Raw genomic sequence first — 15,647 nt, forward strand, 5'->3', positions numbered from 1 at the left:
CTTTTTTTTTAGATGTGATTTAATTTTATATTGAATAATATTTATTTTTATTAATGTTTAAAATTCATAAATAGGTAATTTAAGGGATGTATAGTTAATAAATTGTTATTTCATTATATATGTGGAGTTATAAAAATCATTTGATTATTAAATTATGATAAAGAATTGTGTCTTTTCTAGAGTGCTATTCATTTATCGTCACAATCCAACCCCTTATAGTTGTTTTCTGCATCGGTGTTTCTCAACCTTTTTTATCTGCCAATAGGGATAGATTTAATAATTTTTTTAATGGATTACATAACTGAATTGCCTCAGAAGCAGTTTTTAGATTAACTTAACCATTTAATCGCCAGTTTTTAGATTAACTTAACCATTTAATCGCCAGTTTTAAGACTGTGATTCGAAATTAATTTTGGTTTCTTCACAGTGACATCTAAAAATATCCTGTGATACTAATGAAATTGAAAAAAGTCAATATTTTTCCTTAGTTTGTTATATATTCAAGAGGTATTGTCAATTTTTGACACTAAACACAAACATAAAATAATCGATTCGGGTGTCTTAAAACGTGTAGCGATTAAAGTGGTTAAAAATGAAAAAAATAAAAAATCGCTAAGGATACATCAATTTTTAGTACTTGTTGGTTATATGGGCGCAATTGAGCATTCAGTATACAGATTTAGACTGACACAAACGAATATAGCAGTAGTACGAGAGGTTCCCGAGTTCAAGTCTTGGGTTGACCTCGATTGAAAAGATTTTAATCGGAAGTATTTCTGTAGTACTGCTGGTCATACTTGGATATTTGTGACTACAAGTCAATCGTTTCCTATGAGAGTTGGGCAATTTATCTGATTTATCGAAATTGGCAAAACCATCCTACTCGCCATGATCCCGGTTGAGAACCTCCAGTCCAAATTTAGCATATATGTACGATCATTGGTGTAAAAATAAAATGTACATATATCATCAACATAGAAGTAAAATGCATAGAATGGTCATTGTTAACAAAAGTATCGTCTAAAAGCGAGCCATCGAAGAGAGAGGCGGAAAGTCAGAAGAGAGACAAGAGAGAGAGAGACGAAGTTAAGCAAACAATGAACAAACTCTGCCGCACAGAGTTTTTGTAGCAACATTTTTGGAGGCTGAGAGCGATTCTATGCATTCTACTTCTATGACCATCAACCAACAGCTTTAACACGTCTTCACCATTTCCTATCCTAAGCAAATCATACTCCGATGATTTCACCCGTAGTGGTAGTATTAGCATTATACACATAATTACATACAATACAACTGGTTGTTGAATCATCGAGCACAGTATTTATATTGAATTTAATATTTTTTTTGTTTTATTTTCTTTTTACAGACATATCTTTGATATTGGCCAAGGTGGAATTAGATTTTAAACATCAATCTAGTCTTCAAATGTCGTATTAGTGAAGGTTTCGATTTCACTGAATATTAATTGAATGAAACCAATCACATGCGGTATGTATCGGTCCTAACTAATGGTTTGAGGAATCGAGCGGCATACTTGATTCTGCAGGGAGACGAAAGCGCTAGTTTATTTCTGGGAGTGGATGGTAGTTAGAAGTCTGAAAAATGTTACGAATAGTAGAAACCAAAAATGTAGTCAATGAGAACGAGATCATTATAACTCATACAGTGTGGCGAATTAGCAACAACTGGTATATGTAATCAATGAGAACAAGATCATCCATTATAAATAAATTAGCAGCAACTGATATGCAATCGAGTAGTTTTGCGTCAAAGAACTAGCTGCGAAGAACTTCAGTATGAAAGCAATAACTTAAATCTTATGCAGTAAGTTGTATTTTCAGGTATATTTATCTCTACACGCATTCTACGAAAGCGCTACCAGTTTGTTGCACTGGTTTTGTAATCATAAATTTCATTTTATTGGATAAGGAGCGCACCATGATTTCATACTGACATGCGTATTTTGATCTGAATGTTCTGTTAAAAGACAATTCATGCATACTTATTGCTAGTCTTTAGATTGTTGTAGGGCTATTCCTATTTATTTATGTTAAGTCAAGGTGTATAAGGTAGATTGAATATATGTAGGTAGATAAATTATACCAAAAGTAGACTTCGATATAATGGAGAACCTCTCACGAGGGTAGATAAAAGCTTAGTTTGAACTTGTATCGCGTCTTAAATGTTCGCATAAATTTTAATGACGCATTTATTATACATTCCAAACTAAAATATGTAGAAGGAATTGTTGACATCAGTAGGTGAACCCAAGTTTGGTCAACGATTGGATGCTGAAGATCATTAAGTTACCTCGGGTGAAAAATAAAATTTATTGAATTTTAATGATATTAGTATGTAATTGTTTGTTTTGATACTTGTTGGATTTTTGTAAATTATTTATTTTAGATTCTCTTGGGTTGCTTTAATATACTTTTTCTAAGAAATATATTTGTTTTAATTTCGATTTTAAAAATCATTCTATCGTTTGTAGGATATTTATTTTAAATAAAACGGCTGTTAACAATTGAGAGCAAATTCTTATTTCATCAATCCATTTATTTGTTGTTTAATTTATTTTCCTTGACACAATAAATTTTTACCTTTGATTAAATAATGTACATATTCACTGGTAAACAATAAACATTTCATTTTTTTTTATAATACTTTTAATCACGTGATTTGTTATTTATTCACATTTGGTATCAGTGTCTGTCGAATAATACAAAAAATAAATATGTACACAGTTTTCACAAATATAAAATTGTGAATTCACACTAATGAAGTGCACATTAGACAAATTAAATGTAAACAAAAACACAAGGATATAATTGTATGAATGCACAGGAACATAATTGTCCTTCAAATTCTACAATTAAAGGCAAAATAGTAAATGTAAGTAAAGTATTTATAATTTTGTTCAATTTTACAAATACGCAATACCAAAAATGTTTGCATGGAAGTTTTGAGATATGAAAGAGTTTTCAAAATTCGAGATTTGCAAGTACGCATCCAGGTACTCGATATTTGTGTGAAATTGTCATAGTTGTATAACTCACAAAAAAACCTAATGCAAGCTAAAGATTTTATAAAGTCCAAACATTATCTCGGTTGAAGCGCTTAAAATTAGACATTATGTAAATTCAGTGCTGGGCTGTGACTTAAAAGCTTCAAAACTTCACCGACTACATTGTTAACTCCTGCAAAGACAATATGAATTAATGACATGAACATACTGTATAAATTTATATTGAATGAATTAAATGAAATTACCATAATAGCATTGACTATATCGTTCTGGTTGTTCCGAAGTGCACGTACGGCTCGCTGCCGTGAAACTACCGCTTGGGACATGACAATTTCTATGTCTTTCTCGTCTACGCCCGCTTCATCTACCACTTCTTCCTCCTCTTCAGTAATTGGTGCAACCGACTAAAATCATATTTTTTGATAAAGACAGTTGTTTGATTTAAAAAATCTTCAGATTGTTGTAAATTATACATACTGCTGTGGAAGCCTGTGCGTCGGGTTGACCATGAGGACCTTCGGAAGCGATGAATTTCTCAGCGGCGGCTACAGTCGCTTGTTGCGATAAATCTTCAATCTTAGCTTCTCCGAAGACGATGTATGTGTCTACATTTGGGTTTTTGTACACGTCTGGGTTGTTGATAACGAATAATATGTTTTTGGACTTCCTAATTGTAACTCTGTTAACGCCTTGAACCTTAAAATAAAATAAGCAACAATAAATTAGCTTAACGATTTGCATTAAATTTTTAGGATTTATTAATAAAAGAATTCGTACTGGTTTCAAACCGAGTTTGCTCATGAGCTTTCGGGCTTTCTTTTCCCCGCGGGATTGTTTGGCTTTTGACACCATATCAATTCCAGCAATTGGGTTTGTGATTCCATCAACACCTGGCGCTCCTGTAAGAATATGATATATTATTGTAAACTTGTCATTGAAAATGTGGAATGTTTAGGAATTGAATCTAATACATACCAGCATCTTCCAATTCTGGAATAGTATCGTCGGAGTCGCTGTCTGAGTCGGCAGCGGCATCATTCTTCTTTTCGGCTTCAGTTGCCGATGCCGTGGGCTTTTCGATTTCAGTAAGTTCTGGCATTTTGAATTAGCAATTCTGAAAAATTAAAAATGATAATTAGATTTAAAAACAATATAGGAATTGTTCGGTAAAAAATATTAACTTTAAAGCAAGTTGCCTAGAATGAATGTACATTTGAATAGTGATTTCACATTACAAATAATAAATACACAATTAATGTTATCTCTATCAAACATAGAGGTTATTACTAATATTGTATCCACGCTTTTAACCTCTACATATGATAGCATTATATGCAACGATTTGAGCAACATATGCAAAGATTTGAGCAGCATACAAAATATACGATTTATCCATTGAAATACATGTTAAAATAAAAATCTACAAAGAGTACACCATATTTGGCGTGTAACATTAGAATCAAGGACTACTGCATATTTGAGGTTATGTTGCATTTAAAAATAATAATATAACTATTCAAGTCGTTCTCATTTAGTTGAGCAAGTCTGTGGATGAAGAATAATGATATATTCTAAATACTCATTGTAATAGAAGGAAATTATTAGATAAATTAGATAAACAATGTATAAGTATAGTATTCGACCGGCGACTTGGGATCAGAGCCAAAAAGTAGACGGCGAATGAGGATCGAAGGACGAGGGGTATAATAAAATATCGTCAAGGTCACTATAACAAACTAACCAGATCGACTACGAACGTGATGGACTCGGATGAAGCCGATTCAGCGGGAGACGGAGCAAAACCGGTCGCACGGACACGCACTGCAGGTTTACCAATGTACGCACACAATTGCGGCGCAAATGTCATTTTTTTATTTTTCACAGTATTTAATTATATTTTATTATATTATAAACTCAAAGTGGTTATAAAATTATAAAATATTGTATAAAAATACTTTTAGGTTTTTTAACGCGTCGATTCAAATGAATTAAAATGAATTGTGAACATATGTTGCGCGTTTGGGAATGGTTGTGCATATCGGCGTTTGGGCTGACAGCTGATTGTTGTGGGCGCGGTGTGTGCCGGTCTTCGTCGCGAGCTCGCTGCTAATCCGCAGCCATCCTCGTTGTTTTAGCGGCCGCTGAACCTGACTGCGGCTGAAGATGGCGGCGTTTCCAGGCAGCGTCGCTTTCGACGAGTACGGCCGCCCTTTCATCATCATTCGCGACCAGGATAGGCAAAAAAGGCAAACTGGAAGCGAAGCAGTCAAGGTGATTGATTCTTCATCCCCTTTCAAACCCTGCCTCGACATAACCTCACCCTCGTCATGCTGCTTGTCACACCCTTCACCCTTTGCCATTCTCATTTCACTTTCTGTCATTAGTAACCTAACTTTTTGTTTGACTCTTCTAGAACCTTCTACACAATTCTACAAAATGTCAAATTATTTATTTGATGGCTTATTTTATTCAAAATGAATCAAAGTGCTTTAATGATACTTTAAAATTTAATTAAAAAAATATTAAGAAAGAAATTGTCGAACTTAGTATGAATCACCACTTGACAAAATAATAATTGCTAAAAAAATTATTGATTATTTTATTCACATTTGACCTAACCTTAAATCATAAACTACTTATGTATGTATAATACAAATCTTTGATTTGTAACTTTTAACTAAAATTTAAAAATTTTCTAAATGTCATTCATTCGAGGGAGGATGTTTTAACCCTTTGCCGAATATTTTTCGCGAATTTGGCAATCGAGTTTTCGACCTTAAATACAGATTTTAATATTTACTCAAGTAACCAGATATGTTAATTATCACATAAAGTATTATTTTAAACAATAAAATACATAATATATCTCGTAGTTTTGGACTAATTGTCAAATAATCATTCTTCATAATTGTATGAAGACGTGACGTCACATAAACGAGGTTTCAGTATGGTTCCACAAAAAACTAATTTTTGACTGGTATATATTCATTTTAAGCAAATTGAATAGATGGCATTCAACTCTCAGTAATATATTCAACCAATTTTGAACCTTAAAACAGTTGAAATAGGCGCATATAAGCCTCAAAATCCCGTGCAAAGTTCAGAAAGACAGCCGCGCTACAGACTTGTCGCCCAAAGCTTCCATAGAAGACGGCCGCGGGCAAACGGTTGAATGACCTAATACCTCATAAAAACTTTTTTTTTATTATGTATTGTTGCGTAGGGGTGGGTTCAGGATCGAAATGAAAGGCCAACGTGGCTTCACAGCATCTATTCAATGATTCAAGAGGTCCACATGTAACCAGCGCTCACTCCAGAGTGATCTGATATACCGTGTGTACCTCCTATGACGGACAAGTTGCACGCCATAGCTTCCCTGATTAATTTATGTATCTATTCTTTAGGTACATACAGGTCTACCGTGGTGAGTCCCGTCAGACTAATCCGGGGTGTCTATTTTTCACCCGTGAATGCACTTAGACAGTGGATACTCTCTCCCATGTTCCCACGTTACAATATTGATTATAATTAAAATAATCTCTGCTCAAGTTTTATGAAGTGTATTTCGTTTCCAGGGCAACATTTTGGCTGCTCGCCAAGTAGCGGCCATGCTTCGAACTTCATTAGGACCTCGTGGTCTTGATAAGTTGTTGGTTTCGCCAGACGGTGATGTTACTGTGACTAATGATGGCGCCACAATGTTAAAGTTGATGGACACCGGTCATGAAGTAGCTAAATTGCTCGCTCAATTGGCTCAAAGTCAAGACGATGAAATCGGAGACGGTACCACTGGTGTCGTCATCTTTGCTGGTATTGTTTTATCTCGAGTGTTAATTCCACTTATTACGATTTAATTGCGTTGAAACTGACCGTGTTTGATTTCTTCAGCTGCATTATTGGACCAAGCCAGTTTTTTGATTGATCAAGGAGTACATCCCATTCAAATTGCCGATAAGTACGAAGAGGCCTCTCGTGTCGCACTAGCACACTTGGACGAAGTCGCTTCTAATTTTCCGTGGGACAAGGTCAACCATGAAATCCTCATTGAAACGGCGATGACCACACTTGCTAGTAAATTCATCAATAAATGCCACCGACAGATGGCTGAATTGGCTGTTAAAGTATGTGAATTTTGCTTTTTTTTTTTAAAGTACTTTTGACAAATACGTACGATATTTTGATGCATTTATTTTTTTATTTCAGGCAGTACTTTCAGTAGCTGATTTAGAAAAGAGGGATGTTAACTTCGAGTTGATCAAGGTGCAAGGAAAAGTGGGAGGCAAACTTGAAGATTCGATGGTTGTGAAAGGTGTTGTCATGGATAAGACATTGAGTCATCCCCAAATGCCAAAAGAATTAAAAGATGTTAAAATAGCTATCTTGACCTGCCCGTTTGAACCGCCAAAGCCCAAGACTAAGCATAAGCTCACCGTAAGCTCTGTAGAAGACTACAAAGCGTTGAGGCAATACGAACAGGATAAGTTCACGGAAATGGTGCGACAAGTGAAGAGCGCTGGAGCGACTCTCGCCTTGTGCCAATGGGGCTTCGACGATGAGGCTAATCATCTTCTGTTGACGGAAGATCTCCCTGCCGTTCGTTGGGTGAGCGGTCAAGATATCGAACTCATTGCAATCGCAACTGGAGGTCGTATCGTGCCGCGCTTCGAGGAACTGTCGGCTGAGAAACTCGGTCATGCTGGACATATTAGGGAACTTACTTTCGGTACAGCCAACGATCAGATGTTACTGATTGAAGACTGCCCAAAGAGTAAAATTGTAACTATTCTCATTCGTGCTGGCACAAAGATGGCTGTGGAAGAGGCTAAGAGATCAATCCATGATGCTCTTTGCGTCGTACGAAGTTTAGTTAGGGTGAGTGGGATTTAAGGGGTTTTTTTTTTTTAGAAAATAATTATTTGGCTAAATTGAACTTTGTGTTATTAGGATTCTCGCGTAGTATGGGGTGGTGGTGCTGCTGAAATATCCTGTTCTTTGGCAATTGCCAAGGAAACATTCCAATTGGATGGAATTAAAAGACACGCTTTTAGGTGTTTCTCAGATGCTCTCGAATCTATACCGTTAGCGCTCGCAGAAAACAGGTAACCACAATTTATGTGCTTAAAATATTATATTTCATTTAAATCATCTTGGCATTGGGTAAACTCGATTCTTATTGGCAGAGAATATATATTATATGAACCTCTTCTATTGGTTTATACATTTTAGCTGACTAATAAGAATCATGTATTTTTTTCTCTTCTGCTGACTATTATGAAATAAAATACACATACATATTATATTTTATATTGAAATTTATTTGCACGTTGCAGTGGACTTCCTCCAATCGAAGTTTTGTCTGAATTGAAGAGTCGTCAGCTCGAAGAGAAAAATCCAGCTTTGGGAGTGGACTGTATGAATACAGGTAAGGATTTTTTTGTCGTATATTAGATTGTACTATTTGATTTTTGTTTTTTATACATGTGTATTTTTTTTTTGTTACAGGAACAAGTGATATGAGTAAAACATCAGTATTTGAATCTCTGAACAGTAAGAAGCAACAAATCGCTTTGGCAACTCAACTAGTGAAGATGATTTTAAAGATTGATGATATTCGGTCACCCAATGATTCGCAAATGTAATTGTGATAATAATGGATGATTTTTTCTGCATTTTATAATCATTAATACATTTGTAATCTCGCGCACTCATTCTTCCATCTATCACGATTTAATTTTGACAATGCCGAAATTTTAACATGTTTTGAGGGTTTAATTTTAATTTAAACCACCCGAATTTAGAAATTAATTTTATGTCAACAAAAGCTTTGCTTAAGTTATAATTAATGAACAAAACCAGTTATTATATTTAATTATAATATTAAAAATACTAATGAAAATATTTTTTTATTTCCCTGCTTCCCCATGTCCACCAAAAGTTTTTTTTAAATTAATGGTATATACCCTTTACTTTTTTTAAAGATTCTGAAAAATATCACACATGTGGAAAGGAAAGTATCGACAGACTAATAAGTTTTACAGAGATGTTTATTTATGAAACATTACCAGGTTTAGATGGGAGATTTTACATATTGTACTTTTCATGGTAATTTTGAATAATTCTCGCTTTGGGTAGAAACGGAAAAAAGCCAATCGGATCGTTTTAGCCAGGGCTTGGGGAAAGAATAATTTTTTGGATTTTTTGATTCCAAATATACTCAGGACTTGGTCAAAACCCGAGACTAACAGTGAGCGAAGTTTGTAAAAACATAAAGGAGGTTTGTAAATAGAGAAACGTAGAAGAGGTTTGTAAAAAGCAAAATGATCGGCAATGACCTAAATTCTTAAGTTCTCGTTTGGCAGATGTGTTTATGCTGTGGTTTGAAGTCTTCTGAATTAATACATAGGTGTAATTTTACCACATGTGGACATGTAGTAAAATTTTGTGTTAAGCTTCCAATTAAATTCTTAATGCTTGAATCAGTTGGACGAATTCTTGTTTTTTGTAAGACTCCACCGCGAGCGGAGTGGACTCACCTATAACTTAGCTTTGCTCTGCTCAATTCGCAAGGGATAGTTTCTATGGTTGAAGCTCCACAGTGAAGGGGGTGAGCTTCACTGTCACCGGACAGCAGCTTCACTGTTGACCGATCTGTTGCAAGTGTCGAACGAGGCAAGGCCTCACCTCTGCGTGTAGTTTTGTTTCCTAGCTAATTGATGTTCTTAAGGTCTGACCGCACTATACGGCCGTCGACTGCTGCAGCACGACACAACATGGCAAAGTTGATACAAAAGGCTACTATTTGGCCGCATGCTGCCGTTCGTGTCGCATACGCATAGTGCGGTCAGACATTTACTCATTATTTAATATGAATCTTGATAACGATCGAGTTGGAGAGCGTTCACCAAGCAATAATTTGCTTCTAGAGAACCCCTTTATCTCAGAAATCTGGCTGATCATATTGTTGTGAACAAAATCCATTAGTCGAAAAAGATGCTCTCGTTCTTGTTTAGCTGGTGGTGGAGCCCCGTCTTTTAGGTCAGTGAATTTGTACACAAAATGTGCATACGTTGGTTTAATATTAAATTTAATTATCTATAGTATGAAATTTTCATCGATGAGAATAAGTAAAATACATATTTGTTCTCATCATAAGTTTTAGACAAACTATGTACATCTGGATTAAATTCAACTGGGAGTGGAAAGGTACAAATGAAAAATTAATTATAAGGAAAAAGTTAAATGTTGTATTTCTCGAGTGGTACATTATACATTCATAAGACAGCAAAGCACATCTCGTATGCTTTTATTGTGTTCAAGTTGTCCTGACAGCCACAAATAAACTTAAAAAATATAATAAAAAATATGGATATTTTTTAAGCTATCGAACTCGCATTGGAGGCTATCCTGGGCCAAAGATCGGCGCACTCTTTTGCGACGGGTCCAGTGATAGCCGATCCTTTCATTTCGCCCTTGTTGTTCACAATGACCCCCGCATTATCTTCAAAGTATATAAACACCCCGTCACGCCTTCTAAACGGTTTCCGCTGCCTGATGATTACCGCAGGCATTACCTAAATAAAAATATATATATATATATATAGACACAGTGACAAAAATATAATATAATAATGAAATTGTTCCATGTTGTTACCTTTTTTCTTAGTTCTGGCTTTCCTTTCTTTACGGTGGCCATCACCATATCGCCAGAACCGGCAGCTGGTAATCTGTTCAAACGACCTTTGATTCCATGAACGGCAATCACGTACAAGTTCTTGGCACCTATACAGAAATTCATTCATTAATGTTTGATAAAATTTAGAATTAATATAAGTATGAGAAAAAAAATACAAACCTGTGTTATCAGCACAGTTGATAACTGCACCGACTGGCAAACCCAAAGATATGCGGAATTTAGCTCCGGCGGCTCCTCCACGTCCTGTAAGGTGAATAATGTTTAGCAACAAGGATACAATATTTGTACCATAAACTAAATGTATTATTGGTAAAATGTATTAAATAAAGATGTCCTAAAGTAATTGAATAAAGCTATAACAATACAGGTTAAAGTGTAACAACGTGCGATTTGACGTTTTGCCTATACCTTGTGAGTTTAGCAAAACCTAACCTAACTTTTTAGTAACTCACGTTACCGGTGGACTTTAAATCAGCTACAGGTTTCAATCTATGCTTGATATCTTCATTTGATCATCAGTCGATGTTAATGAAATGGGGCGTAGGCTCGATAAGCGGGGCTTCGCCCTCATCTGAAGGCGGAAGGCATTGTGTGGTGGCGGCAAGAAAGTATGTCGAGGGACCACGCGAGGGGCCCTCATCGGAAGAGTGGAGTGTGTGTAGAGCGGAGGGCGAAGGCCTAGGGCGTGAGCGTGCGCCCTATCGCCGATGGATTCGGATGTTTCTTACCTCGTTTGGACATGGTTGCGGCTGCAGTTGTGGATCGCGGTCACGTCACACAACGAAATGACAGATGGCGCTGTTAGCATCAGTGTTGCCAACTTAATTTTGGACCATGGCAAATTATAAAGAAGTAAAAATATTTCTTAAAACGCAACAAAAAATTAATCGTAATGTTTTTATTTATATAAATATTATAATAATAATTGATATATATTATAATAATAATTGTAATCAAGATTTATATTTCGTAAAAATAAAATTTCGAATTAACGAAGTGAATATTTTTAGTTGATTTTTAAGCACTGGCAATCTGACGGTTCAAAAAGCGAAACTAGTTGTCATCGTGCATCAACCGGCTACGAGATGCAACCTGAATTTGGCGCTGATTCGAAGATGTGGGGGCGCACGCCCTGGAGCGGGGGCGCAGGGACTCTGTGGGCCTTCCCGGGACGCGCTGCACCCACACAAGCATCGCGCCATTCCACACTCACCGATTACACCAAACATTCACAGTCAGTATCTATCTACATACATTCTGTCTACTCATCTTTATATATGCATTTCTTAACAAATATGCTGATTCAAATTGAACCTCCAATATGATATCGAGGCAGTCTTTGTAGATTATTTTATGTGACAAATTTGATACGTCTAAAATGTATGTACATATTCCAAAATAATAGCCATTAATGTAAAATCTCGAATGTATTATAATAACTCCAACTACCATGTTATTATCACTGTTGTTTCACCACTGACTATTGAATGTACCAGAAGAATCTTTCTAATATGAATGCTTGTGCAAATTTTATATATTGTGTATGTACTCTCATTTTACTACACAATATTTATCCAGCCTTGATTTCTTTTGGGTACTGTTTAAGCTTATATATTCCTCAAACACTGGATGAGGTATGACTAGAGTACTATGAATGAACATAAGATAGTCGAGAGACTATCGATAGTAAGAGAGTGCTTGAATAGAATTCCGAAGAGTGTAAAAGGATGCTAGAAAGGTCTCAAGTGAGATAGGTGGACAGCAATGTTTGAAGAATGTCTGCTAATGATGACTTGTCAAAATAAAATTTCCTTCGTCTTCATAACTTATGCTTCTGATTATTCGCTTCTTCTCAAACATGTGTACTTAGAATCATATATAGGGTTGTCAATGTTCAACTTATTATTTAGTATCATTAATTTTATGTTATTTATTGATTTCCAGAGCACCAATTACCACCACCACATCCGTCATTGCCTTAAAATTTGACGGTGGTGTAATGATGGCAGCCGATACTTTGGGATCATACGGCTCACTCGCTCGATTCCGCAACTGTCCACGTTTGGTAAAGCTGAACGAAAGTATAATCATAGGTGCCAGTGGAGACTATGCTGACTTTCAATATTTGAAAGACATCATGGAAAGAAAGATGTATGTTATCATTAATTGTCCACTCAAATTAATTGTATTAAAACTGATGCTGAAACATTTTATAATTGATCTTTAGCACTGACGAGGAATGTCTCGATGATGGTATGCATCTTAAGCCGAAATCTCTCTACTGTTGGTTGACCAGAGTATTATACAATAGACGCAGCAAGTTTGATCCCCTTTGGAATACTTACGTGGTTACTGGTATGCAGGTAACGTAACAAAATCATTTTATTGCTATTTTCTTTTTGTTTCGATCAAAATTTTAAATTATTTATTCCGTTTATTTATAAAGGATGGTGTACCATTTTTGGGAGCTATTGATAAATTGGGAACAGCCTACGAGGATGATTGTATCGCAACCGGTTTTGGAGAATATTTAGCTCGACCTCTGTTCAGGGAATACTTCGATCATGGAAAGGTTTTGACTGAGGATACAGCCAGGTAGTACTAGTCTATAGCTACTGTTTGACCGTCATGAATTGAAATCATTTATGAATAAATGTTTCTTCCATTATTTCAGGGAATTAATTAAAAAATGCATGGAAGTATTATACTACAGAGACGCACGTTCTTATAATCGTTATGAAATATCCGTCATCACAAAGGACGGTGCTAAAATCGAAGGTCCCTTCTCAATGGGCGGTGACTGGTCAATCGCCGACGCTGTCAAGAATTACATTTGAGCATATTTTTAATGGAATTAATACCTACTATACATATTTAAGTTGTCAAGGATTTTCTTAAAATAAAATTACAATTTGATAATAACTTTTCTTTAATTTGGACATTTTCTTTATCAATGTGCGGGCAAAGGAAATGGGACGAGGATAGAAAAACTCGATGTGTTTTAATAGTTTTGATACTTGAGAGCTTTAATCGCTCATTGGCATTAAGTTCAATACAGTATATAATTTGTTTACATACATACATACAACCTATAACAAGTCCGTTTCCAGACAGTGGTCTTTTAGGCATGGTATCTAAAAATACAGCTCTAACCTGATCGAGCTCAACTTCGAGGATTAGACCTCAGTGTATAAGCAAGACTGACAATCGCCAGAGCGAGTGGTCTTTTTGCCTACCAATGGCGTTTTGCCTATTTACATAGCGCTGAACGACCATTGGTAAACATGGTATACAAATTTTTCATTTAATATATGAAAAAATCAACTAAAAGACAAGGAATTTAAAAAAAGAATTTAATTACAATGATATACAGTTATATACATTCATATAAATTCAAATTTCAACAATGGTGGAATCAGTTGAGGCATAATTATTACTTTCCACCATATATATTATTATATAAAGGTATGTGTATGTGTGTATTTGTGTATATATAATATACATGTGCGCACACATGCGCCTAGTCATAACCATATACTTACTGACAACCATCATATAACAAATTGTGTGGCGTGCCAGAAAATTATGATGAGTTCGTTGACTAACAAAAAAAAAATAATTAAAAACTGAACACGTAAAAACGAGATACATAAGCATTGAAGCATATGCAGTAAAGTGGTCTAAAAAGGGAAAAGCTTTTCTTGAACGTGATAAAATAAATAATACAACAATATGAAACATGAAGAAAAAGTCACCTTGATAATAAAAATACACATATATTCAAAACAAACGGTGACTGTTTTGATGTAATTAAATAAGGTCTCTACCACTTCCCTGACCTATATTTACATTTGGATTTTTTGACAAATCACATTAGAAATTATTCTTGATTTGTTCAAACATTAAAATAAAAATACAACAAGTCACACTTGTACAAAATCATTTTCAAAAACACTAAATGTGCCGACTTTTAAAAAAACCTATATGTAATTTTATTTAACATTTACACAATGTTAGTACACATCATATTAAAGAATCGGCGAAAAGAAAAGATCATTACAAAATATTGCTGTCCGAAATCTTAAAACAGTATTATTATTTGTAATCCCAATTTGTAAACAATAAAAAAGGAAAAATACAAGAATTACTTTGAAGCCACCTGATATAAAAGTCTTATTTTAAAATTTGTTCAATAATTTTAATCATATACAATTTATTTTCTCATCTCATAACCCGTTTACATGTAACAGCCATTTGAATTAATATCAATTTTTATTAAAAGAATAATGAAAGAAAACAACTAATAAAAATAGCAATTTTCTCAATAAGAACAATTATAAAAATATTTCCTCTAAATTGATTTTGGTGATTTATTTATATCACACATGTCTTTAGATAAAAAAAAATATAGAAAAAAAAAAACAGCTCATGGTTATGATGATCAACTGAAACATTTACAGGGAAGTGAATATAACAAATTTTTATACAAATAAATAAAACCTTTTCAGAGCAGTGTTGAAGCACGATAAGAAGTAATACATAGCAATAGATAGTGTTGAAAATTAACAAAAAGCACCAGTTTTATCGTAAAGAGATGCGACATAACTCATAGTGGGGTGCTTACAGATCATCGCGTCACTTTAATATTTAAGTATAATCGCGTTACATATTATTCAATGTTAAATATATCAAATAAATAATCAATAAATAGTTAAAATATGTGTGAGCTATGTATACGTATCATAAGTTATGTGAATAAATAAATATATATATATATATATATATATATATATATATATATATATATATATATATATGTATATATATATATATATATATTTCATATATATGACAAGCTATATACGAATAAGTTTCAAGCTACGCCCAGTCTAATGCAAAGACTAATGCATATGACGGGCTCAAAGA

At 34.5% G+C, this 15,647-nt stretch overlaps 5 protein-coding genes across 10 annotated transcripts in view; 3 read left to right on the forward strand and 2 right to left on the reverse strand.

The window, feature by feature from the left end:
- Window positions 1-2,634, forward strand: part of PIP5K59B (Phosphatidylinositol 4-phosphate 5-kinase 59B) — a 29,417-nt gene extending 26,783 nt beyond the window's left edge. For all 6 annotated transcript variants that reach the window (XM_077429152.1, XM_077429156.1, XM_077429157.1 and 3 more), the window contains one exon: window positions 1,370-2,634. In XM_077429152.1, the coding sequence (XP_077285278.1) occupies window positions 1,370-1,381 (12 nt within the window). In that variant the 3' untranslated portion in view covers window positions 1,382-2,634. The remainder of the gene's footprint in view (window positions 1-1,369) is intronic.
- Nacalpha (nascent polypeptide associated complex protein alpha subunit) lies at window positions 2,345-4,893 on the reverse strand. The gene is made up of 6 exons (XM_077429164.1): window positions 4,770-4,893; window positions 4,004-4,142; window positions 3,806-3,927; window positions 3,506-3,724; window positions 3,274-3,432; window positions 2,345-3,200 (listed from the first exon to the last, which is right to left on the reverse strand). Exons 2-6 carry the CDS (start codon window positions 4,125-4,127, stop codon window positions 3,186-3,188), a joined length of 639 nt encoding a protein of 212 aa, XP_077285290.1. The 5' UTR covers window positions 4,128-4,142; window positions 4,770-4,893; the 3' UTR covers window positions 2,345-3,185.
- A 170-nt stretch (window positions 4,894-5,063) lies between these two features.
- CCT5 (chaperonin containing TCP1 subunit 5) lies at window positions 5,064-8,920 on the forward strand. Its single transcript, XM_077430295.1, has 7 exons — window positions 5,064-5,299; window positions 6,604-6,838; window positions 6,917-7,149; window positions 7,232-7,900; window positions 7,973-8,127; window positions 8,359-8,450; window positions 8,531-8,920. Exons 1-7 carry the CDS (start codon window positions 5,192-5,194, stop codon window positions 8,665-8,667), a joined length of 1,629 nt encoding a protein of 542 aa, XP_077286421.1. The 5' UTR covers window positions 5,064-5,191; the 3' UTR covers window positions 8,668-8,920.
- Window positions 8,921-10,249: 1,329 nt separating this feature from the next.
- Window positions 10,250-11,551, reverse strand: RpL23 (ribosomal protein L23). The gene is made up of 4 exons (XM_077429165.1): window positions 11,450-11,551; window positions 10,881-10,964; window positions 10,680-10,807; window positions 10,250-10,599 (listed from the first exon to the last, which is right to left on the reverse strand). The coding sequence occupies exons 1-4, from the start codon at window positions 11,460-11,462 to the stop codon at window positions 10,402-10,404; spliced, it is 423 nt and encodes a 140-aa protein (XP_077285291.1). The 5' UTR covers window positions 11,463-11,551; the 3' UTR covers window positions 10,250-10,401.
- Window positions 11,552-11,735: 184 nt separating this feature from the next.
- Prosbeta7 (proteasome subunit beta type-4) lies at window positions 11,736-13,639 on the forward strand. Its single transcript, XM_077428684.1, has 5 exons — window positions 11,736-11,955; window positions 12,666-12,872; window positions 12,949-13,084; window positions 13,168-13,316; window positions 13,396-13,639. Exons 1-5 carry the CDS (start codon window positions 11,807-11,809, stop codon window positions 13,556-13,558), a joined length of 804 nt encoding a protein of 267 aa, XP_077284810.1. The 5' UTR covers window positions 11,736-11,806; the 3' UTR covers window positions 13,559-13,639.
- The last annotated feature ends 2,008 nt before the right edge of the window (window positions 13,640-15,647 follow it).

Source organism: Arctopsyche grandis, chromosome 4 (assembly GCF_051622035.1).
Source record: "Arctopsyche grandis isolate Sample6627 chromosome 4, ASM5162203v2, whole genome shotgun sequence".
In the NCBI taxonomy this organism is placed as follows: domain Eukaryota; kingdom Metazoa; phylum Arthropoda; class Insecta; order Trichoptera; family Hydropsychidae; genus Arctopsyche; species Arctopsyche grandis.

What these genes read in the sequence shown, in the direction of transcription:
- Nacalpha (XM_077429164.1), bottom strand. Translation starts at nt 4,127, where the DNA reads ATGCCAGAACTTACTGAAATCGAAAAGCCCACGGCATCGGCAACTGAA. An exon ending in GCAAACTCGGTTTGAAACCA is followed by an intron (nt 3,725 to 3,805) that starts GTACGAATTCTT and finishes TTTTATTTTAAG; the next exon opens with GTTCAAGGCGTTAACAGAGT. An exon ending in ACGCACAGGCTTCCACAGCA is followed by an intron (nt 3,433 to 3,505) that starts GTATGTATAATT and finishes ATATGATTTTAG; the next exon opens with TCGGTTGCACCAATTACTGA.
- RpL23 (XM_077429165.1), bottom strand. An exon ending in CAACTGTGCTGATAACACAG is followed by an intron (nt 10,808 to 10,880) that starts GTTTGTATTTTT and finishes ATTTCTGTATAG; the next exon opens with GTGCCAAGAACTTGTACGTG. An exon ending in AGCCAGAACTAAGAAAAAAG is followed by an intron (nt 10,600 to 10,679) that starts GTAACAACATGG and finishes ATTTTTATTTAG; the next exon opens with GTAATGCCTGCGGTAATCAT.
- CCT5 (XM_077430295.1), top strand. Translation starts at nt 5,192, where the DNA reads ATGGCGGCGTTTCCAGGCAGCGTCGCTTTCGACGAGTACGGCCGCCCT. An exon ending in CTGGAAGCGAAGCAGTCAAG is followed by an intron (nt 5,300 to 6,603) that starts GTGATTGATTCT and finishes TTTCGTTTCCAG; the next exon opens with GGCAACATTTTGGCTGCTCG. An exon ending in TTAGCGCTCGCAGAAAACAG is followed by an intron (nt 8,128 to 8,358) that starts GTAACCACAATT and finishes TGCACGTTGCAG; the next exon opens with TGGACTTCCTCCAATCGAAG.
- Prosbeta7 (XM_077428684.1), top strand. Translation starts at nt 11,807, where the DNA reads ATGCAACCTGAATTTGGCGCTGATTCGAAGATGTGGGGGCGCACGCCC. An exon ending in GACATCATGGAAAGAAAGAT is followed by an intron (nt 12,873 to 12,948) that starts GTATGTTATCAT and finishes ATTGATCTTTAG; the next exon opens with CACTGACGAGGAATGTCTCG. An exon ending in ACGTGGTTACTGGTATGCAG is followed by an intron (nt 13,085 to 13,167) that starts GTAACGTAACAA and finishes TTATTTATAAAG; the next exon opens with GATGGTGTACCATTTTTGGG.